This window comes from Mchenga conophoros, linkage group LG8 (genome assembly GCF_057382185.1).
Source record: "Mchenga conophoros isolate Kocher_MC1m ecotype Shallow Benthic linkage group LG8, M_conophoros_male_GT1.1, whole genome shotgun sequence".
Lineage (NCBI taxonomy): Eukaryota > Metazoa > Chordata > Actinopteri > Cichliformes > Cichlidae > Mchenga > Mchenga conophoros.
The window spans coordinates 26,727,882-26,752,994 of NC_140533.1; the positions used below are offsets into that span (position 1 = coordinate 26,727,882).

The 25,113-nt window shown below is 41.8% G+C and overlaps 1 protein-coding gene across 5 annotated transcripts in view; it reads left to right on the plus strand.

The window, feature by feature from the left end:
• The window catches only part of LOC146568916 (rho GTPase-activating protein 44-like), a 97,616-nt gene extending 72,931 nt beyond the window's left edge, over nucleotides 1-24,685 (plus strand). Inside the window, exons 14-24 of one of the 5 annotated variants that reach the window (XM_085285309.1) lie at nucleotides 3,797-3,910; nucleotides 4,777-4,868; nucleotides 4,984-5,164; nucleotides 9,474-9,491; nucleotides 11,623-11,814; nucleotides 12,295-12,351; nucleotides 12,567-13,100; nucleotides 14,489-14,604; nucleotides 15,566-15,949; nucleotides 16,286-16,338; nucleotides 17,973-18,110. In XM_085285309.1, coding sequence (XP_085141435.1) covers nucleotides 3,797-3,910; nucleotides 4,777-4,868; nucleotides 4,984-5,164; nucleotides 9,474-9,491; nucleotides 11,623-11,814; nucleotides 12,295-12,351; nucleotides 12,567-13,100; nucleotides 14,489-14,604; nucleotides 15,566-15,949; nucleotides 16,286-16,293 — 1,696 coding nt within the window. In that variant the 3' untranslated portion in view covers nucleotides 16,294-16,338; nucleotides 17,973-18,110. Of the gene's footprint in view, nucleotides 1-3,796; nucleotides 3,911-4,776; nucleotides 4,869-4,983; nucleotides 5,165-9,473; nucleotides 9,492-11,622; nucleotides 11,815-12,294; nucleotides 12,352-12,566; nucleotides 13,101-14,488; nucleotides 14,605-15,565; nucleotides 15,950-16,285; nucleotides 16,339-17,972 lie in introns of all 5 variants that reach the window. The other 4 variants (XM_085285308.1, XM_085285310.1, XM_085285311.1 and 1 more) reach the window with 4 other exon arrangements.
• Nucleotides 24,686-25,113: the final 428 nt, after the last annotated feature.

Here is a 25,113-nt window from a genome sequence, read left to right on the forward strand (position 1 = left end):
CCCATCTTTTTGGTACAGTCTAAGATCAATCCCCTCAAAATGCCCAAATTTAGAGCAGAAATAAGTGTCTTTGCCGCCAGTAACACATTTCTTTTACTGCTGTTTTAAGGCTTTAAGTTATGCACTATTGAGGATAACAGGTTGGGAGCATTTTGTTTAGACTAAACTAGAGTACACTAGACTATACTCTTCTTTGACCAGACCTAGTTTACTGTCACAGTGGCCAGTAAATGGGAGTGAACCCACAAGCAGACTCAAGTGGACACAGTGATAAGATTTAACAAACTTTATTGTTAGATTACAGAGAAATCGAAAAAACGTGATATGGGAACGTAGCGCGAGTGTGTGAAGTGGGGGCACTGTAGTTTCTAAACTAGAGATATATGACATACATCCTCAGTACGCTTGTGGCAAAAGAGGCAAAACCAAATATATTTTTGTAGCAGGCTGTGAAATATGCTTATTTCTCTTCTAAATAACACTGACAGGAGTCAACTGTTCAGAGGAGATGCAAAGGTTTTTGTTTCACACCTGTTTTTTAGCCGTGATTAGCATCTATTTTAATATCACTGTCTACCTGAACTAGCCAGCTTTAGTACTGGTTCAAATAAGGTCAGGTTCAGATTAATGAAAGCCGAGATGGTGGCAGCCAGACTATTAAACCAACAATCTGTGATTAGGCCTCCTTCTATCACTTCACTATTGGCAACAATATTTATTTATTTTGACACTGGAATAATGTTCCTCAGAAACTTGAGCGTGAACCAAAAACAATACAGATAATACCATTCTGTAGATCAGAGGGTAGCTGTGGAGTCGGGAGATAATAACTCGTAGCTATATCGCTTTACCTCTATTGATTCTCGAGGATTTTTCTTCTTTCATTTTCAGTCACTTCTTGGTATCTGTTTGCTTCCTGAAAGCTGAAAAATGATTTCCAGCTTTCAGGAGGATGATTCATTGTGCGCTACTTATCACCACCTGCCAGAAAAGAGAAACTCTGACCTTTATGAAACAGTGTGGAGAAAGAGGCGTTGCATCCCAGGTGTTGGCTGCTGGATTAAATGCAGAATGCTGAAAGGCTTGTCTCCTGATCAAAAGAAGAAAGTGGAAAGGCCTGACAGAGAAAGGGAAGAGAGGAAGTGATGGTACAGAAATGAGGAGAGCGAGGTGCAGCGGCACTTGTCAGCATCATCATCGAGTCGCACAAATGCGTCGTATTTTTAGATGGTGCTCCTCTGAAGAGACCTGTCAGGCCTGTCCAGATGATTGCTATTTGCCGTGATGAGCGGCCTGATGTTCAGCTCTGGATGAGTCATTCAGCTCAGCTACAGACATCCACCAGCCCATCCATTTCTGAAAACATCAGACACAGAAATGGTTGGCTGCAATAATAAGCTTTGACTCAGTGTGGTTCGTGCATTCAGCAGGCACGCAGTTATCATTCAGACTGCAGCTGTAACACTACAGTATCTGCTGTTTGAAACTGACTGGAACATATTGGGATGGATGTAGCCATCATTATGTTTTTTTGAGCCAGAAGTGATCATATTTTGGAAGAGAGCGTGGACTGCTAACTTATCAGCAAATGCCAGCATGCAGGATACAGCTGTATCCATAAATGCGCAGAAACATGTATATAGGCTAATATAATGCTAATACACCAAAACTGAAACCCGCACAGAAACTCTTTAAGGTGCTCCAAAAGGCATCAAAATGAGGTCCAGCTTACAAAGTTGAAGGAGAGGTGGGGTTAGCACATCTCAGTTGGCTCCAGCTGCCTGTATCACAACCAGGTAGTGATGTGTCAGTCGCAAATGAAACGGCTCTTAAAGCCCACTCTTTGAAGTGAACGACGCGAGCCGGCTCCTTATTGGGAGTCGTGTTTTGTTTTTTTTCCTTTCTTTCTCTCGCCCTCTCTCTCGCACTTTTTTTCCGCTTCACTCCGCACGCGAGCCTTGTGCTTTGCGCTGGGAAGAGGGGGGAGGGGCAATAGTTACACTCAGTAGCACAGGAACAGAGCGGGAGGGAGCCAGGGACAACAACGTCATATTAAAAAGGTATAGTAATCATCCACAACTATTTTCAGTTACAGATGATAAAGGATTCAGAAAGTTTATTGATGCAGGCCCATATGAAAGAGAATGTGCATCTTCTTTTTGTTTTTATATTTTTTCATATTTATATTTAATTGTATTGTGGTTTGCAGTGTTTAGTGTTTAAATTTGTTTAAAAGGAAAAAGCTGAAAATTTAAATAGTTAAAAGTTGAAATGTAAATAGTTGGTTTTTGTATTATATGATTTATTTATTACATTTTACATTTTATGTGGAGTGAATAAATATTTACGGTGGCCCCTACAGACAAAGCACGTACAAACTCCAAAACATGTACAAACACAACAGAAGTGCTCCAGGATGCTAGGGGCAGTGTTGAGCTTTTGTTACCTAGTGGCTACACAAGCCAGGAAGTACCAACTACCGGATTTGGTGTTTGGTAGTAACAGGTAAATGAACATTTTTTTTTTTTTTTAATTATTTGAGTATATATGAATGCTTGTGCATAAATACACAAACAATACACGTATGCTTTCAATTGTGTAATTTAAGTGCTCTAGGTAGCTCTGTTTTGGAAGTTCAGTTAACGCTAGAAATGTGTTTTGGCGTTTGTACGTGCTTTGTCTCTAGGGGCCACCGTATATATTTATATATAAACATATATAAATTAATTAAAGCAGCAAAACAACCTGAAGGGCCGGCTCTTTTTAGTGAGTCGAGCCGAAAGAATCGGTTCTCTAAAAAGAGTCGGAAATCCCATCACTACAACCAAGTAGCACCAATCAGTCAAAACAGCCACGCCCCTAACTCTTCACTAACATACGGTGACGCTAGCGTTAGCCGTGTTAGCACGTTACCTGAAACAGGTGGTCAGGGTGAGTCCACAGGCGCACACCCTTCGTTCATCATATATCCCTGTTGGGTAGAGTGTAAATACTGAGGCTGAATGGCCTTTATACAAGCACACACACTTCTTAGCGCTGCAAGGCTATGAGCACAAAACAGCAGTGTAGAAAAATCGAGACAGCCAGCCAATCAGTGAGCTCCTTAAGTCACACCTCGTGGCTAATTTGGATTGCTTGAGATTTTGGAAAAAGATTGTGAAAATCAGTTTTTAAATTTGGAATTTGAAATGAGGTTTTTATTGAGAGTTTAATACTTTTTTGTGAAATTCATTTTTGAAGTATTTATTAATGGATTAATAATTCATTTTAAAATGTTGATTTATAAATAGTGTTTTTATTTTAAATTAAACGATTAAATAATAATTTTGCTTTGGTAATGTTTAATTTTTGTTTTACATTTTTTCCAAATGCGTGCGGCAGGGTGGTTAGCACTGTTGCCGCACAGCAAGAAGGTCCTGAGTTCAATTCCGCCATCAGGCTGGGGTCTTTCTGTGTGGAGTTTGCATGTTCTCCCCGTGTTTGCGTGGGTTGCCTCCGGGTATTCCGGCTTCCTCCCACCCTCCAAAGACATGCAGCTTGTGGGGATAGGTTAATTGGTTAATCCAAATTGCCCATACCTGTGAATGCGAGCGTGAATGTCTGTCTCTCTGTGTTGTCTGTCCTGCAACAGACTGGCAACCTGTCCAGGGTTTACCTCGCCTCTCGCCCTATGACAGCTATCAGAATATTTATAGTAGTAACAGTTTCATGGTCTAAATGTTTAGATAGAGAGGTTGAATGTACATTTAAATTCTGTTTTTATTGAATAGTCTGTTTTCTGCACCTTAATTAACAGGTATTTAATCAAATTCCTGTCCAAACTGACTGAGTACCAGGATGTGAACAAGATGACGCCTGGAAACATTGCTATTGTCCTCGGACCCAACCTGCTGTGGACTCAGAATGATGGGTAAGTTATAGCAGATGCATATACATGTGGCTTGTTACCTTATCCTCTTCTGTGTGATCATAACTGAACACAAAATGCTGGATCTTGGTACCAGTGAACCATGGAAACAAATCAGCTGATGACCAGAGGAAGAGTTGTGCCGTGTGTTTGATTTGATTATTATTGTGCACTTATTTCATCCTGCTATCTCATCCTAATATTTTCACATCATGAATTATGCATGTGCTGAGATACCTTCTATACCATGACTTGCAGTTACAATTTAATTATGAAGTTAAACAAACAAAAGCAAGGGCCAGATTTAATTAGAGGCAAGCGAGTGAAGTCATTTTAGTTTTATTGTAATTGCAGCAGGTTCTATCATGCACTGCCTCCTGCTCGGCCCTTAAAATCACTTTTTCATGCAGTAACTTGATGATTAAAGGTGGCAGACAACGAATGGAGGGACTCAAAGGGATTCTCTCATTGCAGCTCAGTTTCTCTTCCTCTTTTTCCTTAATCAAAAAACATGGGCTGCTACTAACAAAAAGGCCTGCAGACACACAACTTCATCCATAGGAGACTGCTGTTATTATACCGTATATATTTAGGAGAAAGATGATGACTTGGCAGTTTTGAATAGGGTGAAGGGTGAAGGACGTCTCCTTTTATATCTCTGTGTAAATCTTACAAACTCGTCATCCCCCTTAACTTTTAATTAGTACTTTAATAGCCCACAGTTCTGAAATGATTTTAATTTTCTCATTTTAATGCTTTGGTAATATCATGAAAATGTGCTAATCACCCTCTGTGTGAAATTCTTACAGACAGACAGACACTTCTCCCCCCCCAATTAAAAAAAAGTGTGTCTTCTCCGTTTGCTCCAGGAACATCACGGAGATGATGACGACAGTTTCCCTACAGATCGTCGGCATCATCGAGCCCATCATCCAGCACGCCGACTGGTTCTTCCCAGGAGGTGAGGAGGGAAAAAGAAGAGGAAACAGCCCTGCTTTGTTTGTTCTTGAAGTCTTAAAATGGCATTTTAGAAAATAAAATACTGAGTTGTTCCTGTTTTCTTCTGTCTTCGTTAGAGATCGAGTTCAATGTCACAGGAAACTACGGCAGCCCCGTCCACACCAACCACAACGCCAACTACAGCTCGATGCCGTCTCCAGATATGGATCAGATGGATCGCAAGCAGAACGACCAGAGCCGGCGGCCGCTCAGCGTCGCCACAGACAACATGATGCTGGAGTTTTATAAGAAGGACGGGTATGACTCTTCTGTGTCTCTTAGCGATGCATTTCAGAGCCCGACCAATATGTTGGCAGATATTAGCTATTTGCGGATATTGGTACTGGCATTTATGACGGCTGAAAATTATGAGAGTTGATCTTGTATGATTTGTTTCAGAAAGCTCTCTGCAACTTCCCACTGGCAGCATATATGTTTGAAACACAACAATCAGCAGATCCAAGCAGAACGTAAACAAATAATTCACAGAACAAGATTACTTTTAAGCTGTACTGTCATAGATTCATAGATAACTGCACATAACAAATATATTAGATTTTTAAATCGCCAAATATTGATATCGGCCTTAAAATCAAGTATCAGTACATTAGGCCTAATCCCAATACTGTTTTTAAAGTAAGAATGCACATAATCTTAGAAACAAGCGAGAGAAGGGTTACAGTGTACTTTTAGTCACTGCAGATCTGGAAAGATTGGCTTGGGCAAGTTATGAAAGTGTAGGTTAGTACAGAATATACACTCACCAGCCACATTATTAAGTACACCTTGCTACTACTCGGTTGGACCCTGTTTTTTCTTGCAACACTGTCTTCATTTTTAAAGGCATAGATTTAGCCAAGTGCTGGAACCATTCCTCAGATTTTGGTCCATACTGACGTGATAGAGTCACACAGTTCCTGCTGATCCAATATGTGAATCTCCCGTTCCACCGCACACCAAAGGTCCTCTACTGGATTGAGATCTGGTGACTGTGGAGGCCGTTTAAGTACAATCAACTCACTGTCATGTTCAAGAAACCAGTTTGAGATTATTTGAGCTTTGTGACCTGACATCTATTATTAAGGGATGGACATGATCATTAACAATACTCAGGTATGATGTGGCGTTTAAATGACACTCCATTGGTCCTAAGGGAATTAAAGTGTGCCAATAAAATATCCCCACGCTATTACACCACCAGCAGCCTGACCTGCAGGATGGAGCCGTACTTTTGTGCTGTTTACTGCAAAGTTGCAACAGAAATCAAGACTTTTCAGACCAGACCACATCTTTCTGCTCTTCTATTGGCCAATTTTGATGAGCTGATGTAAATTGTAGCCTCAGTTTCCTGTTCTTGGTGTGGTCTGCTGCTAGAGTCAGTCTGCTTTGACCTTTTGTGAGTTCAGAGATGTTCTTCTGTGTCTCTCATGGTTGCCTCTCTATAAGCTCAGGCTAACTTAGCCGATTTCCTCTGACCTCTTGCATCAATGAGGCATTTTTTCCCAGAGAACTGCCGCTCACTGGATATTTTTTGTCTTTGGTCTTTTTCTGTAAATCCCAGAGATGGTTGTGTGGAAAAATCCCAGAAGATCATCAGTTTCTGAAATACTCTGACCAGCTTCTCTGTCAGCCAGTCACAATTTTGTTCTTTCTTCTTGATACTTGGTTTGAACTTCAGCAGATTATCTTGACCATGTCTGCATAGATTGAGTTACTGCCATATGATTGGCTGATGAGATAATTTGCATTAATGAGCAGTTAAACAGGTGTGCCTGATAAAGTGGCTGGTGGGTGTCTGTTGCAGCATGAATTTAATATGCAAATATAAACGGTTTATATGTGCACAGACTGACTCCCTAAATAAAACTTTCTCATCTAAAACTTCCACTGATTCCACCTGTTTAAACCTGTCTCTGAATTAATTAGCAGTCTTCTCTGCGTACACTGTCATCCAGCTGACTGACAGCTAGAGACATTTTTTCTACACAAGGCCACATTGAGGCTCATAAACTTTCCACACGACTGCTTCCTGACAGGGTTGGACGTGTGAAGTAAGAGAAGGAAAATTCCCCAACGATTACACAAGTTTGCCGTGAGAAGTGACCTCAGTGAGAAGCTCAGTTTCACTCTGAGGTGGACAGAAAACGATACAGTTTCACTCTTTATCTACAGGACCTGCCCTCATAACTTTTCTCTGCAGCTCACTGAGACATCTGGAAGTGAGAAAGAAAAAGACTGAGGGTGAGCTGACATTTAGTCTGTGAAATGAGCAATCCGACAATCCTCAAACTGTGAAGAGGGATTAGCTGAAAACCAGTCAGTCGCTTTCTTTCTCTTTCACTGTCTGAATCTGAGTGTCTTTCTCTAATGCTTTAATACACCCATGGTCTTATCAGGGCCTGGGGGGAGCCTGAGCTCTGCAGCCCAGGGGCCACAAGTAGCCCGACTAATTAAACCTGGACTGTGTGGGTCGGATCAATAGAGCTCAACTTTCAGTAGAAACAGTCCTTAGAACCAAAGGCTGTTGCTCCACCAAAAGAAAGTCTGCTTTTACATGAGTCCTCTTTAATTTCTTACTTAATTTATGTCAGTCTAATAAGTTAATTAATATTTAGATACTAAACTTGCGGCACTTCTCTGCAACTCTGGGAGAGCAGGTGATGATTAGACAAATAGCCCAACATTCTTCTTCTTCTTTGACACTGATAGCACAGATTAGATCCCAGCTTGGATTAAAAAGCAACAATCATTATATTCACTTCATGTTAAAAGTGTAAGTTTAAAGGGCACTTATTACGGCCATTTCCAGCCCTGTAATCTTGTTTTTGGATTCTCCTGGAGTAGCTTTGCATGATTCACAGTTCAAAACAATCCTAGTATGTCTTACCTCAGCCTTGCTACAGCCCTTCTCTTCATCCTCTGTCTGAAACTCACAGTTTGAGCTCCACCCATTTTCTTCTGATTGGCTGAGCCACACAAACAGAAGGTCTGAACAGCAGGTGGGTGGGGCTTCCATTAGACTAGTTAGACTTATGATACTTATGTTTTGTTACACAACACAACCTGATTGATAGCACTCAATCACTGAATCAATCACAAGAAGTGCAATGCTAATGCTAAATCACCACCACTAAGCTTCTATGTGCACCGCAATTATCCTGAATGTTAATTTTGCTTGTTTAGCCGTTTATCTCCTGAAGTAAAAGCTTCAAATTTCATGAGTCAGGTATTTACTACGTAATCTTTTGCAATAGAACAAAAACATGTTCAGAGCTACAAAAACTACTACAGAATGTATTAAAGCATTAAAAAAAAATGAACATTTTTAGAACCCACTGCCTGCGAGTTCAGGGAACTTGAAGTGCAAAATGCTAACTCATTCCAGGTTTTAGGACTCATTCACTCTCCTGAGGTCTAAATAGAGGTACTTCATGCTATCTGCCAAGTTGCAGGATTTGCTCCCAGAAGAACTACTTGAAGTCCTTTAAGCTGGTGATGCTCTTTAGCAACATTTCCACATTCCACCTTTATACTGGCTTCATACTGGCCAGGGGTTGGAGAGCAGCCATGATGGCTCTTCTAACATCTGCTTATATATAATGTATGACGAAGCTGGTTAAATCCATAGAGATTTTATGCCTTTTTAAGTCTCCTGCTGCCCTATTACAGCAGATCTTAGGACTCCTCCACCTGCCAAATCCCACTTTAACCCCTACTGATGTTTGATGACTTGTTGGGATCTTTTGGGAAAGTTGTTCATTTTTAGGAAAACTGTTACAAAAATCTCAAAATAACATCTGTATTTCGTGTAAACCGATAAGAAAGACTGATGCCTCATTAGAATCTCTGTAACCTATAGCAAATCATTGCTATGGGTTACAAAACCATCTTTGGTAAGGTTTTCTCTGCCACCCTTATATTTAATGTTGGTAATATAAATCTTGTTCACTTCTTGATTTTGATGAAAGAATTGATATTCAAAGACTTGCCAAAGGGTCTGACTATAGGCTGGATTTCTATAGAAAACAGATGTTGAGAGTTCAGAAATGCTGCCTGTTGAAACACGTCCTTTATCGTGAACTACACTAAATCACTGCTGGTTGTGACTGGGAGTGAAAGTCTGTGCAAAACTCACTGAAAGATCCTTCATAAAACCTGTTTCTTCCCAGGCTGTGTGTACACGCTTGGTAATATCAGTAGAAATGCTTGTTATTGCTCAATCAGAGACCAACAAAAAGGAATGTCAAGACAAAGTGCCAGTCATTTTTACTTTGTGTTTCTACCACTGCAGAGAAACCACACTTACTAAAGACTCACTGCAGCTGCAGGAAACCTCTCGCATGTTTTGGGGGATTTTACTGTATCCAGCAGGGAAACATTGACCTGATTATAGCTAAATTCCTCCTTAGTTTTCGACATGGCCTCAATATTTCACTGTTCTCCTCTCTTAAAGCGTTATCCTGTTTCACTTCTTTGATAACAATGCTATTATCGAGTCCAAGCGTACGAGTCTTTCGTGGTCTCTGCTCGTGTCCTCACTGTGCTTGTCTCTGTTTTAACACTGCAGCATTAGGAAGATACAAAGGTACGGTATAGCTCCTTTTCCTCCACTCATCCTCATGTCACTCTGTTCATCATCTGTTCGTCTCAGCTGCACGTTGAAAGGAGCTGTCTCTCATTTGTCATGTGTCTGAGTGTGTATTGCTTCATAGGGGTGTGTGTGAAATGATATATTTGGACTCCTGTAGTTCAGTGTCTCAGCAGAGTGGGGGGACATGAATAAACAGGCCTGTTTCTCTCTGTTTACATAAGTAAGAGGCATCTTTGCAGTTTCTGATACTGAACTGACTCGTTCAGCCTGTGGATACAATAGTCTCTTGTTGCTTATCTCACCTGACTGCATAGTTACAGTTACTGTTTTTGTCTTATCGTACTAATTGAGGGTTTTTTGTGGTAATCTGTTTGAAATGGAAGCCAGTTAGTTTAGCTGGGGTAAAACACTATACTTTTTACTGACCTTGCATTATCTGTGTTATTGTCTAAGTGCAGATTGTGTAGGGGGATGTCTGCTGCTTGTGGTCAACCATCTATACAGTGTGCAGCCTTTCAGTAATTAAATAAAAAGCTTTTCGAATTAGATCAGCCCTCCAGCACAGCTCTGCTCCATCAGCCGGAGTCAGCTGTCTACATGTGATGGAATTTTTCTTTCCAATATTCATTTGTCCAAAACGCATTTTAGACTCATTAGAGGATACTTCTTTTAAACAAAGGAAAACTCAGGAGGTTTAGTGATTTATGACCTGCAGCATCGCCCTGAAAAGTTTACTTTTGTGTTTGATTTAAGACAACACTACTACTACACTAGTAGTAGTATACTTGTGTGCTTATGGTAAGTGTATAGACAAAGTATCCAACTTGAGACAGTTATTGACTTTAAAGTAGCCACCTTGACATCACACGTAGTACAGTAGGTAATGTACCAAGGTTTTCCTCTAGTTTACTTTAAATAGGGCCAACATTTACAACATAATGCTGTATTTGCTAAGAAACAAAGTGATTCAAAGCATAAACTTGCGAGGAAAGGTTTTACTTTTATAGAATCTGACTTCTGTTTGGATCCAGAAGAGTTGCCTCCTGCTGGCCATTTGAAAGAATGCAGGTCTGATGCATTGGCTTCACTTTCATATCTTTTCATATCCATCTTTTTATTTTTATTTATTTATTTTGTTTGTTTGTATTGGCTTGGCTTGTGTAGATTTCTTTCATTTTTTGAATTCAATTACATTTTTTTCTTTTTTTTTCTATAGGCATTTGTTTCCAGGCAAGGGTCACCTTAGATATAAAATACATAAAACCACATTTGGTTTTATACAGAAGAAGAGCAGCTAAGAAGGGAGTGGTGGGTGGATTTAGTTACCTTGGGCCTGCTGTTTCAACAGACTTTGTGCCATATTAAGTTAAACTACCTCAAACCCTAAGAAGAATTGACAAACCTTAAGTGTGGCATCAATCTTCCTCAAACTCTAGACAGCCAAGAGACCTATATGAGATCGATCAATTCTGTTTTAATGACACAGGAAAGTACATGTGTAATTAATTAGTTTGACAATGACTGTTTTCTTCAGTTAGCAGAATCAAGCCCACAGTGGGATAAATGCATTAAAAACCCTGCAAAATTCACTGGATTAGCACCAGCCGTCTGAATTATATATAAGTTGAAGCCCTGAAACAACATACCGTTCTCATCAGGAGACAGTGGAAAAGATGGATGTAGCAACTGTGATGTCACACACTGCTTCGCGAAGTCCTGCTCTGGCCTCATTTCCTTAGTCCTGGACGTTTCCACTTGCATGCAGCCATCAATTAATTCTGCTGATTTGCACTTAAAATGAAAAGGACGGAAACGCACATCCTGTTTCATCCAAACTAATTTTTGTTTGTTGAGTTATTTAAAATATATATTAGTTATTTTCCATCATGTTGCAGGAGAATGTGTGTTGTTGCATGCTGGGAATCGTGTGAGTGAAGCTGAGCGACCCTACCTGCTCGTCTGGGGTCGGCCTTTTTTAAATGCACTGATATAAATGAGAGACAGGAAAGCCGATCCCTTTTACCCCCCGGTGATGTGTTTTGGGTGTGGAAACCTGACCCCTGAACTACACACAGACAAACACGCCCTTTGACTTGATTGGCTGTGCATCTCTGTCCCACTGCAGCATGGGTGTCAGGGTGATGGACACTTCTTGGGTGTCGCGCAGGGGATCGTCGTCTACGCGTAAATCCTTGTCCACGCCACCGAGTGTGCACCCCCCCACCCCACCCATTGACGCGCTCATCCCCGAGCAGCCTGGGGAATTCTCAGCCTCCCCCTCCCCCACCCCTCCTCCCACTAGCAGCGACCGAGCCAGGTAAGGCAGTTGTGGCCCCACCCGTCCTCCTGTTTCACCTCCCCACCCCTCCTTTACTCCTGCTCCACGCCCGCACACACACCTGCTGCCGCTGCTCGCTCGTCACCGCGTCTGCTGCCGCGCCCTGCAAATGACACCCGAACTGCGCTGTCTGCCCCTTCCAACCCCCACCCACCCCACCTCCACCCCTTGTTTTCTTGTCTGTCGTTCATCCTCACCTCTGTGTGAACCCACCCTGATGAGGCATGTCATTTAGAACTTCTTTTCATTTCAACATCTCCTCACCCCCTGAATTTCCTGAGTCACGCGTGGAGTTAATTTTCTGCCTGAGTGGTGATACTGCATATCATGTGAAGATTTCACTTCTACTTAGGGCTGGGTTTAACCAAAATGTGTTGAAAGGTTCATCCACAGTTCAGTAGAAAACTATTTATTGCTGCATGTGCATGGATCACATCTCTATTTTTCTTTTGCCATCAGTCCAAGCATCATTAGCAGCATAACGGTCCATTGTCGCAGGAGCCTGCAATGGATGAGGTGGCTGATTTTCTGTTTTATTATTTTGTTTTCTTTGTGCTCTTCCCCTCCTGGAGCCTTCACTTCACTGTCCCAACAACGATTACTCCTCACCTGATTTTTCCCCTGATTTTTCCCTCGTTATGGACCAAACGTAAAGTTTCAAATCCACACATCCCTCGTCCTAGAACTAATGAATTCATCCGCTTGAATCACTGATATTTCTATCATTGCAGTTCAGACGATGCATCCTCCAATTGGTCGGACTCCTGTTACGCCTACCCCTCCCCAGAGGAGGAGAGGCCGCCTCCCCCTTACCCCTCTTCCTCTTCTTCCTCCTCTTCCTCCTCCTCTTGCTCTTCCTACTCGCTCCCTCACCACCATTTCCGCACCCGAACACCTCCGGGTATGCGTCCCGTTGCCCCCAGCCCCGAATCTGTGCCCCCTGGCCCGTCCCCTCCACCCCGCCGCACTGGGTACAGCCCGCCCCCGCTCCCTCACTCCCTGTGCCCGTCCCCTCAGCAGCTTGACGTCAACTCCAACCCCAAACCTAACTCCCTGCATCTGCCCAAACCGGCCTCCCCGTCTATTGCTCCGCATGGGCCCCCGTCCGAAACGAATGGCTCCTCCCTTTACATCAAACCCCCGCTCGTTCTCACTCGTCACGATCTCTTCCTTGGCTCCCCGAAAACCCCCAGCACCCCTCTCCCTGCTCCACCTCCATGGGCAGCCTGTGCCTGTAGCCGGGAGAGAGGAGCCAAGCTGACGAGGTAAATACAGAGCCCTGCTCAACCCGCTCCCACTAACACAAATCACACACAAATAAGGAGAGGCCCCCGCAGGGACAAGGAAGCACAAGAGAGGGGTGATTTTTTTAAAAAAAAGAAAAAAAGAAACTCCCTTCAGTGCCACCCTACTCTGTGTCCTATTAACTCGCTTGGTTTGCAGCTGTCACTTATAGAAATCAAAGCGCTTTAAGGATTCCATTATCACATCCATCTTTAATTTTGCTGCCATGTATGCAATCCATAACTTTCCATGTGAGCAGGGTATTCAGGAGCCTGTTGCCAGGCAACAAAGGAAATCCAAAGCTTTCAGTCAATGATTATAAAAGTCAGCGTTAATGAGTCAGTGAGATTTTGAATGCGAAGGCAATGATGTATGCAGGAGCAAAACAGCACTGTTTGATATTTAAGGAAACCCCAAAAAGCATCTGCTTTGGTTTACAGCAACATGTTCATATGAGTTTAAAGGGGACCTATTTTGCTTTTTTTATACATATTTGCACTGATAGAGAATAAATAGTTTCCCCTTATGTAAGGTTGCATTACCCATCTACAAGCTGATTACCAGCAACCATTAAAAGAGGGAGGAAGTACACACTGCTAACTACCACATGTCAGACAAAACCAAAGACAACCACAGTCTCATAAAGCATCCTTTAAAAAAAGATGAGGTCACAGTCCTGTAGGAGATGTTTGGAGGTGTTGAACAGTCAAATACATCTTAGTAAATATCAGAAAACATTGCTATCTTCTGCCGCTTATAAACAGATTTGAACAGCAGGTGGTCTGTCCACTCTCTCTGACATCATTCAGAGCTAAGAGCAGGAAAAACTGGCTGAAATAGGGCAGAAGGTAAGTAGTAGTAGTATCACAGATATTACTTTTACATATGCTGACCTCATTAATTTGAAACTTCAGCCATGTTTAATATGAAAATCCAGATATCGTATCAGCATAATAGCTTCCCTTTGAATGCTGGCTGCTTCAGTCGCCTTCCATGTCTCGTTTGCTGAAGAGTGAGAGTGTGTTGAGGCGTAGCTGAGGAGAGTCAGTCGATCAGAGAGTAAACTGGTTATGTTTTGACCTTAAGACCTTCTTCCCATTGGCATTCTGGCTACACTGTGCTGTAGGAGTAAGGAAAATGTATTAAGCTGTCAGGATATGTTTGAATTTTCTTTCCTTCTTTTTTTGCTCAACTGTATAAGCTACATGTCCATCTGCAACAGTGGTCACCGGGAATTATGGCTGCTCTCATATATTTTCCTTTTTTTTTATAAAACAAAGAGATTTATGGAGGCAGGGTTAGTAAATTACAGAAGAAAGTATATCATAATGTGTGTGTTTGTGTGTTTTGTCCTTCACTCTCTCCTCAGTACTCTGAAGAACAAGGAGCTGTCTCCAGTGATTGGACAGAAGGGGCTCCAGGGAGCAGTGACCTCTAGTGGACAGTCGCAGCTCTCTGACCACAGTCCGCACACCTTGAGGAGAGGTAATACAACTAACTGGGCGTGTATGACAGGGATCTCAGCTTGTCTCAAAAACATGGTAAAAATAGTAAAAGTAATTACTTTTGGGGATTTAAAAACTCTGCACCTTGCCCAGTACTGTGACAGCAAAAAAAGATGCAGCACGCTGTGTTCATTTAGCTGTCTCTCAGGCTCTAATAGAATCTGTCTAATCTATTAGTCAGTGCTGTGAATGAGGTCATTTTAAGTTACAGTGGAACCTCTCGTGTGGAGAGGATGTAAATCTGCAAAAGTGTGTTTTCATTCATTGTTTCCACTCTGGTTGCTGCACAAAAGAGGGGAAAAGGTCCTTGGAAAACCACATAATAACTGACTGACGGCTGCAGTAGAGTTTTATCTGCTAAAATATCCTCAGACTCGAAGGATAAGAGGGCGATGTTTAGTTTGAAGAAATAAACTTGACTTGATGCTGTATGATTGAAGGGTTTAATTAAGGCAGATATTATAATTAATGAGCAATTTGATGGGTAAATTTGTCTGGGGAACTTCAGAGTTTATTAGACTGAAGACGAGACAAGCATCTCTTTTACACTTAAACTTTGATGACTAAAAAGTGATTTTTACTTTGAAATAGCATGTCAAAACATTTGTTTATTCTTAAAGCAAACTGGTTGCTTTTATTTCAGAAATATAGAGACATTTGTTATCATGGTAACTTTTTTTTTATAACTGTCAGCTTTTATATTGAAGATCTGGCAAATTAAAGCAAATTTCTTTTACTTTGGAAAAATGGGCATGTCAAAGTTTTTTTTTTTCTTTTATGTTGAAAATCTGGTACTTTAAAGCATCACCGCAGATTTCTATAAAAATTGAACACTTTTAATTTGACAAACAGACATGCTAGCAGACTCCTAAATGCCTTTTATTTTGGAAATATTGCAGACCCCGACCATCTTGTGTTCTTTCTTGGTGGTCTCTCTACAGCAAAGAAGCTGGCTCCGATCCCGCCTAAAGGCCCTTACTGCCCAACGGGAGCCATGTCCGACCAGTCCACAGGTCAACCGTCTCCAGTCAGCCTGTCTCCCACTCCTCCCAGCACCCCCTCCCCATATGGCTTCAGCTACCCGCAGGGATATGCCACCATCAGCTCCCCGGGTCAGTTGCAGATGGTCACCACCCCGTCTCTGTCCTCTCCGCCCTCGTTGGCTGGGACTCTCACCAAGGCCAGACCGACCCCCAAGCCACCCCGGCAGAGACCCAGCCTGCCTCCTCCTCAGCCTCCATCCACACCTGGCACTAGTCCCCAGCCTCTGGAGCACTCATCTGGGCTCCTGGACGGCCTTTCTCCTGGGGAAAGCATGTCCACTGGTAATGCTAAACTTGACCGTTTTTTTTAAAGCACTTTGTGTTCGTAATTCTTTTTGCTATATGTAGATTTGATAAATAATATGCCATAGTTTGACAAATATTATGAATTCTTATTATTTAAGTTCATGTACTTGGATGTATATGCACTGTTTTTGGTCTATTCATGACATTTATTGGCAATAATGATAGATGTAGGATAACAGCAGACTATCCTTTGGTGTCCTTCTCCATCAGGAGAGGAGTCGTGTATTATGCATTTGTTTGCCTCTCCATCACCTGCAGGTTCTAATCATGATTTTCATGTAATTTCTTCCCCTCTTATCGTCTCACCTGCAGCGGTATGAGGCGAGAGGTTCAGTGTGATTCTGTGTGTGAGAGGGACTTTTAGGGTAAGCAGGAGTTTCTGTGCTAAAGCCTCCCTTCCCCTCCTCTTCGGTACCCTCAAACCCCAAACATGGAGCCGCCCGCTGACATGCTCACAACACAGTGAAGCTGCCAGTAGATGCAGGTTTAAGATTATCCGCTGCTCTACGGCAGCCTCACTCATATGACCATACAGGCGCTGTGTTCAGTCCACCTTTTACTCATTTTGTTGGCCTTTGCATGGTGGCTGAGACTGATGCATGGCTTACATGGGCGTGCATACCGGACTGTCCACCGATCCCAACCTCTCCTGCGCTTAGGATTCCCACCCATAATGCCCTGCTCCAGCTGCCCCTCCTCTCCCTGGCTTCATCTGTCACCCCACCCACACACCCCTCACGCTTCCCACCGACTCCACCTCTGCCCCTCAGTCAGCGCACTTCCTGTCTGCACCAGTTTTCCATCACATGTTGTACACTAGATGTCTTCACTGTCAATATTATAGTAATATATTATATAAGTACACATGTACTGCATGGCATACTAGCCAAATTTCTATATAGGTAGGTAAGCACAAGCACCAAAGGTCTGTAATATATGAAGGGAGAGCTCAGCTTATCCAGGTAACTTCAGGTCTAACCTGGGGTTTTCAGTATTATGTAGGTTGTTTGCCTTTACTAGGTATATTACCATGGTAACATGGCGTAGACTTAACCTGGATCGAAGCAGAAAATGTTTAAAATTAGACATTAACAGTTATGAAGTCACCACCTACTGACCAATCAGTTCTCTGTAAAATAGCATCATGTTTCCTTGAGCCTCTTGATTGTAAACCATCAAATTTTTACTGTCAGCCTTACAGTCTGAGTTTTTAGTTTTCTTTTGTGGGTTAATATAGACTAAACCTTGTTTTTTTAGCAATTGTTTTCCAGTCTTACTGATAAAAGTGTCTGGTCAGATTCTCATAGTTAGACTGATGCATGCCGGGGTTTAGCCTGATTGTTGACGTTAGGGTGAATCCAGATAACAGAAAGAGATCCTGGGTACGCTGAACTTGCCTTGCCTCAGAAGCCATGACCCTTTGTTGCCTGCTTGCTTGCAGTGGATAAAAAGAGCTTGTAAACTGCACAGATATTGTTTGGATTTTGTTTTGCCTGCATATATTAAGTCCATGTGGTACATCAGCAGGATTTTGATTTTGACAAATAGCCTTCAGTGACAGGAAATCTTAATTGTGTTGCATAAAATGCTAGTTTGGTCAAAATGATCTAACTTTATCGATAGTTAGTGTTTGTTGTGTCATTGTCCCCTCTACACAGAGCTAGCTCCACACAGACACAAGCTCTCACATTTTTCAAAGTCATCCAACGGGCCAGATTGGAGTCTTCTCTGGGCCAATTCTGGCCCCTGGGCCTCATGTTTGACCCCCCTGCCCACCATTAGGGAATGGTGATGTTCAACAGACACATACACTTTTTACACTGTGAATCCCTGTCATGCATTTTTAATTTATTTCTTCACGCTTCCAACCTTGGTTTGGACGTCTGCTGTGTGTGACATCATTCAGCGCTGATGAATCACATCTGGAAGGATCTTTTTCTCTGTTTGCACGGTTTTTATCTGTCTGCTTATCCTCTGCTTGTTCTCTCTGCTCTGCCAGATTCCCTCTGCAACTTGGACATCCCCGTCATTAACATGGAACTGGACAGTATTTTTGACTTGACCCACATCTCCCCCTTCAGGAACTCAGTGGCACAGCTGGAGTCGGCCAACAGCAAAGAGGACTCGGAGGAAGAGTCTGAGAGCACAGTGCTATGACGCCACCGAGTTCCCCCACCCTCTCCGTCAAGCTACTGCTGTGCCGTCTCGATCATTCATTGACCTTTCACCTCTCCAGCTGCATTAACTTCGGCCTCAGCGGCCACCTCTGGACCTCCTCATCACGCCTCACCTGTGCTCGATCCAGAGGGGCCAGCGCGTACAAAAGAAAAAAGCACTTCTATACAGTAAAACAAAAAAATCTGGTGAACACACATACACACGGTTTTGGCGACAGTGTTGTCAGGGGAAGATTTGACATTTTGCATTGGCTGGATGTTTGTTTTTTTTAATTTAACTTAATGTTTTCTTTTTCTTTCTGCCTTATTTGATTCACTTGCAATATTGCCTTTAACCTCACTCACACGAGACTGGAAACAGGCTGCTGGGAGGATGAGTGCTCTTTGCTGCTGCTGCTGCTTTTCATGAGTGAATTTCAGAACAAACTAACACAGTGCTGTATATCTGTCCTGTTAACTTCCTTCTCTCACCGTTCATCTCCTCTTGGCTTGAAACGCCTCTGGCCCCGAATTTCAGTCCCACTTGAGTGTTCACTGTGAGTGTGCCAGTGTGTCGTTTTGGAAAGCGCGCGCGTGTGTGTTTTGCTAGTGTGTGTGACGTGTTAAGTGAAGTGGTAATTGTATTATATGATGTTGCACTGTCGGTGTCGTGGAGCAAAAACAGGAAGGAATGTTTTAGATGTTTAGAAGTTAACTAAGCAGGTTGGGAAGCGGTTAAACGCCCAATCACTCCTTTCTCTTTATAACAAGGCATTCAGTCAGGATATCAGTCACTGGATATTTATTGTTTATACTGTACATTTTCAGAGTGTATGATACGATTAACAATCTAACCCAGATCATATTTTGTATCCACGGGAGAGCTATATAGTTGATGCTGTCAGGGAGCTATAAAGTATATGAGATACATGCTGTAGTTTATGAAACGTCCACCAGTATGAAAAATGAAAAACTCAATTGTGTTTACTCAGAAATATTTTTTGGCAGGACGCAAAGCCGAATGAGATCTTTCATTTTTCTTTGTCGAGTTAGGCGTCATTTCAGTTTCAAGGATGTACAAGTTTGTAACTGTGAAGCCTGGAGTGCATAACCACATCGTTTATCTTTTAAAAATAAAATAAACTTCATCCACATAGCAGTAGCGGAGGCTCTGAATGGCCAGCTCTGTGGGTGGGGTGCCCTGTGGGGTTTTCTTGTGTGTTTCCTTTGTCACGAGACATTAGACAGAAACCTATTAAATATTAAACATTTTGCATTGTTTACTTGGCAGTTTGCTGGCAGGTAGTTGTCCTCTCTTTACTTTTGCTGGGCTCATTGCTGTGCTGTTCCCACTAACTGTTGGTCAGCGCATTAGCTCGATAGCGATTCGATGCTTGTCCTCAAACACTATGCTAAATAATTTGGCAAACCTAATTAATTTATATTGTATCACTTTTGGACCTGCTATCCACCCATCCATTATTTCTCTGCTGCCTACCTGGGTTCAGGCCATGGTAGGCAGAGATGCCCAGATCTCCCAATTTCCAGGTTTTCTGGTGGGAAACCGGGGAATTCTGCAGCCAGCCGAGAGCTCAAATCTGAATAGCGTCTGCTGGCTTTGGGCTAAGGTCGCCTCCCAGTAAGACATGCCGACAACACTTCACTTAGGAGGCATCATAATCAAACCACCTGAGTTGGCAGATCTACTCTGAACTCCTAAATGGTTAACCTCCTCATCCTGACTCTGTAAATTAAGGTCCCAGTCGCACAGGCCTAAAGACCTGTCAGTGATCCCATGGTACCCACCGGTCACTAGGGAAAATTTGTATTCCCCAACTGGTTGCCAAATGGTTGCTAGAAATTGCTGGCAGTCTCTAGGTGAAATTGGTCAGAAAGCGGTATACGGTAATGCACCAAAGACCACCTTGTGATTGCTTTGGTTGCTTGCAGATTGCCACAGTTGCTGAGCAGTAATGAAACTGTGGAAAGTGGGATGCAAAGTGGAAATGGAGATCATTCGCCTTAAAAACAGTTGAAGTAAAAAAGTTTCATGTTTTGAAAGGTGTTGGATGCAGTTGTAAGGCACGACTTTTACTTTGATGGTGAACAGTCTTAGTTTCCTTTCCACATAGGAAGTAGCATGCGCTTCACTGCACTCTGAAACCCAATTGCATGCTTGTGCCATGCAATAATAATTTAGATCAGAGGTTCTTGGTGCAACACCCTCTTTGTGACCAATTTCACCCGTCACTCACCTCCAACGATTCGGCCAATATAACTTTTTCCTTAGCGATCAGTGGTTGCTAGGCAGTCATATTTAGGCATGTGTGATTGCCGTACACCCTTAGCAAGCAATATCATTCAATTCATCTGCTTTTCTTTATACTTTTTCTCTTTTTAGCTCAGTTTTTGGTCTCCACCACTTGATGAGAGAGACATATCTGGCTCTTTAGGTGCCCAACACTCCATTAAATGCACCGGCCAGCTGCTAACTTTGTGTTTCCTGTTAGCTTAGCAGATGTTGTTTGAAACAACACTGATGAAACCAGTAAGACTGACACAGAACGCAAACAACAGGTGGAAAGATGCTAAAAAACAAAGATTTTAGAGATTATGAACCTGCTGTATCACACTCCAGGATTCATACAGTGCAAACTTGTATTGACATATTGAACCATTCTTGGGAAAGAGCAACAGCCCTGACACATTTAACATCCTATCATATCGTAGCAAAGCCAGAAAACAGTCTAGAGACACTTTCAGAAAAAAGGTGCTTGGTCTCTTATAAATAAGCACAGTTTTTCTGTCATTTTCAGCCACATTCACATTACAGTTTATAGGAACCCTGCCTGATGATGCTGATATTTTTGGTCTATTTTAGTGAACCAGAGGCAAGTGCAAAGATATGTGTGTATATGTGTTTATTTTGATGAGAGTATTTATACAGATATATTTCTGAATACTTTTTACTAGGTATGAGGAGCTGTGGTCGTTTCCGCTGCACATGAATCCGAGGAATTTTTTTTCAAGTATTCAAACGTGGGACCAGAATTGCTCTGCTGCCGCATCAAAACCTTTTCAGGAATCGCAGGTTCAGTTTAAGAGGAAACTTGAAAATCAGTTAAACTGGAGTAACAAGGTTTGTGTACGACAGCAGTAGTTTGCTATTTGCCTTGCGGTGGGTTTTTGTTGTGACCTATCCAGATTTATACGACTTTCCTTTTGTCCTGAAAACATCCACTACACATGGCCTCAAAGTCACTGTGCTGCTCTACCTGTGTCTTTCTTTAAAGCGCGATATCACTCACAGGACTCTTGTAAATACCGAAGCCTCTATACAGTTTGTTCTGTATATACTGAAGGGAGAAATTCATATATATATATAAATATATAGATATATACAAATACTGTATTGAAAAGGATAAATGATGATGAACATCCATACTATATGTATAATATTATAATGTTGCTGGAACTAGCACAAGCCTAACATGGTACAGCAGACTGAAAGGTCAAATCTAGTGCTTGTTTTGCAGTTTCTGACCTCAGAATGAACCTCTTGAACTTTTAGATTTGATTTTAGACAACAAAAAAACAACAACACATCACTGCAGCTACGTGAAAATTCAAGACGTCTCGTGCAGCTTTGAGCACATTTCCTGGTATATTTGAGATTCGTGGAAATGTGATTGTGTGTTCTTTAGAAATAAAAATAAGTGTCTGTGGGGTGCTGCAATTGCAGTGACACATCGATCACAGTTTGAAAGGTTTAAACAGACTCTGCATGAAAACTGCTGCATTACTGTCTTTTAGACAGCAGAACCAGACAGCAATGCAACAGAGGTTATATGTTTAAGAGAAAACAGACGTTAAACAACAGTTTGCATAGAACAGATTTTTTTACAAGCAGAAAATTTTAAATTGGTACAAAAAAGAAATATCAGAGGTCATCCAAACCATCAAGATGCTTCTTTTATCTGACTAAAGCTTAATTTATAGTGCTGCATTAACCTGTAGAGACCCTATATCCTCTGGCATAGTCTGGCATCCACCTTGCTGCTGTGGCAACGCAGCCTACAGTGGCGGTAATATGCTCAAAAATGTATATTGATTATTACAAGGATAATGCCTCTGTGAACCAACGTGTAATAGGCTCTAGTTGCATTTAGTGTGCTCACAGTGCTAATTCATTACCCAGTGTTAATGTAACACTGAAAAACAACTCATTTTGACAGTTAATAGAATTGAATATTGGGGAAATGACTCCATTCATGTTTATTTTTTTTATATTACGACTGTAATTCCAACAAGGACATTTTAAACAGTTGGTTTTTACACATCCAGTAGCTGCGGAGCCACATTGCCATTCAGCTGGGCAGGTGTTTCTGGCTCCTTTTTATCTATTTGCTCTCTATTTACCTGTGTTTTCGCTTTCCACCACCTCCTCAGAGGAATGTCTGGCTGTCAAGATACTAAATGCTCCACTGTGATCTCATAATGACTGGTCCTGAGATCTAGTCTGAACCAACGCTGATGAGAGCAGTAAGATTAAGCAACGCTGGGTCTGATTTACCACCGTAATCGTGTGGTGTTTTTCTCTCTTTCCCGTTGTTCCGCATTTATCAGCTCCAAGTCCAACACAGCAGAGCACTGCAGACACAACAGCGCACAAGTATGATTGTAAAACCACGCCACTCATTATGGCGTGGGAGTCACTAAAGGACCATGATAGGAAAGAGAAATCACACGAGGATCCAGACATTTTTAATTTGTAGTTTTAATTAATAATGTATCACTCATATAGCCTCCTCACTTTGTGGACATAAAGCCGTCATGAGACGTAGATTGATCATGATCTTTGATCGTGTTGTTTCCCTGTACCATAGCCGAGCCTTTCTGGATGCACATAACAGTGAATGAAGCAGCTCTATTACTACGAGACCGAGCCCTTTCTTGCTTTCCTCGTTGGCTAGCTTGTTAGCTTGCAGGTGCTGTGGATGTCTGCCTGTCTATGTCATTTTGATGGGACGCTTGTTGCTGTGCAGACCACAAAGAACACTGGCCAGGCCGAACATTAAGAACCTGTTTAAATGTGTGGCCCGGATTTTAAATTTTCAGGGCCTTGATTTTTTTTTTTAGCATAGGCAGATTCAGCACAGGACTATAAATTAAGCTTCCTCCAAAAACTGTAGAAAAAGAAAGCTTTCTATCACTTAGCACCAAGAAAAGTTGTCAAATCTGAGCAGATTTCTCTGTTATGTTTGGAAAATCCATTTAATTACTGATAAAAACAGTTTCAGATTATTTCCTGGTACTCAAATGATCTTTGAATCTACCAACTTCTTATTTTTTGCCATAAAAGAAATGCTGATTTTGAATCAATGCAGCATGGTTTTACAATATAAATTTAATATTTAGAAAAAAGTTTCTTTTTCAAATTTGCTGTTGCAGTTAGGCTGTGCTGAGGTGAATGGTCTGTCCTGTCTTTGTTTCTGTGTTACAATGTGCTGCTCTTCGTTTTTGTACTAAAGGGTCTCAGATCAAAGCCTGTACATACAGAACACGTCAAACACGACTTTATTAACAATAACCCAGTCGAGCAAAGACAGCCGGCAAGAGATTCCAGAGACAGTTTTCAGTATTGCAGCTTTTGCAAGCATGCCCTTTGAGCACTAAACTTCAAAGGCCTTTTTTTACATCGGTGGAATGTACTGATAGACAATGTCCACCACATAGGTTGTGATAAAGGCGGATTGTGTGTGTTGTGACATAGTTTCAAGAGTAAGAGTGTGCAGGGGTATCAAATATCGACATTGTGCTGTGTGGAAGTCGGAAGCATGCTTTTTAACCATGCCTATGAAATGCGTCTCATCTTTGGTCCTATTTAAATGTGCTTGTATTTATTTTTTATAAGTGAATAGATCGACCTTTGCAAGAAAAGAAGAAAATTCAGTGCTGCCCTTTGACCTTTTTGAGTCAAGCTCCCCCGTCAGTTCTGCTAAGAGTTTATTTAAATCATTCATGATTTCCTGTTTGCTTTCACCACGTATCCTCATATGTTCCACCGGTTTTATCTATAGCAAATCAAGAAAAGCACATCAGACTCCAAACAGACCAACAACGAAACAACATGGAGGATAAGACAGAATAATTCACTTTCAGAGGACTGAACATCTGCTAAAATCAACTACAAATGAGAAAAAAACTGTGACGTGTAGGGTCACGTGGACCCGCGCAGTCTGTAGATTACACTGTGGTGCATGCAGCCATCTCCATTCATCCTTTTCTTTGCATAACTTTAAGTTCCAAGTAACGGGGGCCAAAACAAAAAGGGAAAACGTGATCGATCAAGGAATCTTTTTTTAAAAAGTTCTTTGTGTCAAACTGTAGTGATGCTGTGGACTCTTTAAAGTTTGGAGTACAGATGAAATGCCTTTTCTTGGACTTGCTTTCTCTCAGTCACCAAGTGGAACACAGTGTAAGATAAAATGAGAAAAAAATTAAATTAATCCTCATCCGAATGTTGAAACTATTAAAAATGGTTTTTTTTATATTACTCGGATGTTCTGTGCTTTTTGTTCCAAATAAATGTCATTTAAATCGGTGTAACTGATGACAGAAAGGCTTCTGGAATATCAGGAGTGCAAAAAATATTTCCAGCAAGTACAACAGTGAAAAAGGACATTTAAATCCTCACGGGGTATTTCAGAGAACTTCTAATATCACTTCCGCTCACCGATGTTCGGTTTTAGGGAGCCTGTAAGATACTGAACTATAGAACAAAAACTGAAAACTTTGTAGGTAAACTTTTTCTTCATGTTTTTATTAGAAGAGCTCAAGACAAAACATGAAGACCCCTTTGACTGTAGTAAAACAGCTTCCTGTGAGTGTTCGGGACACCACAGCATCAGGAGCCTCTTTACAGCATCTGTCATTTTGATTTAAGGAACGTGGACAGCTGCAGACACCACAGCCGAGCATGAA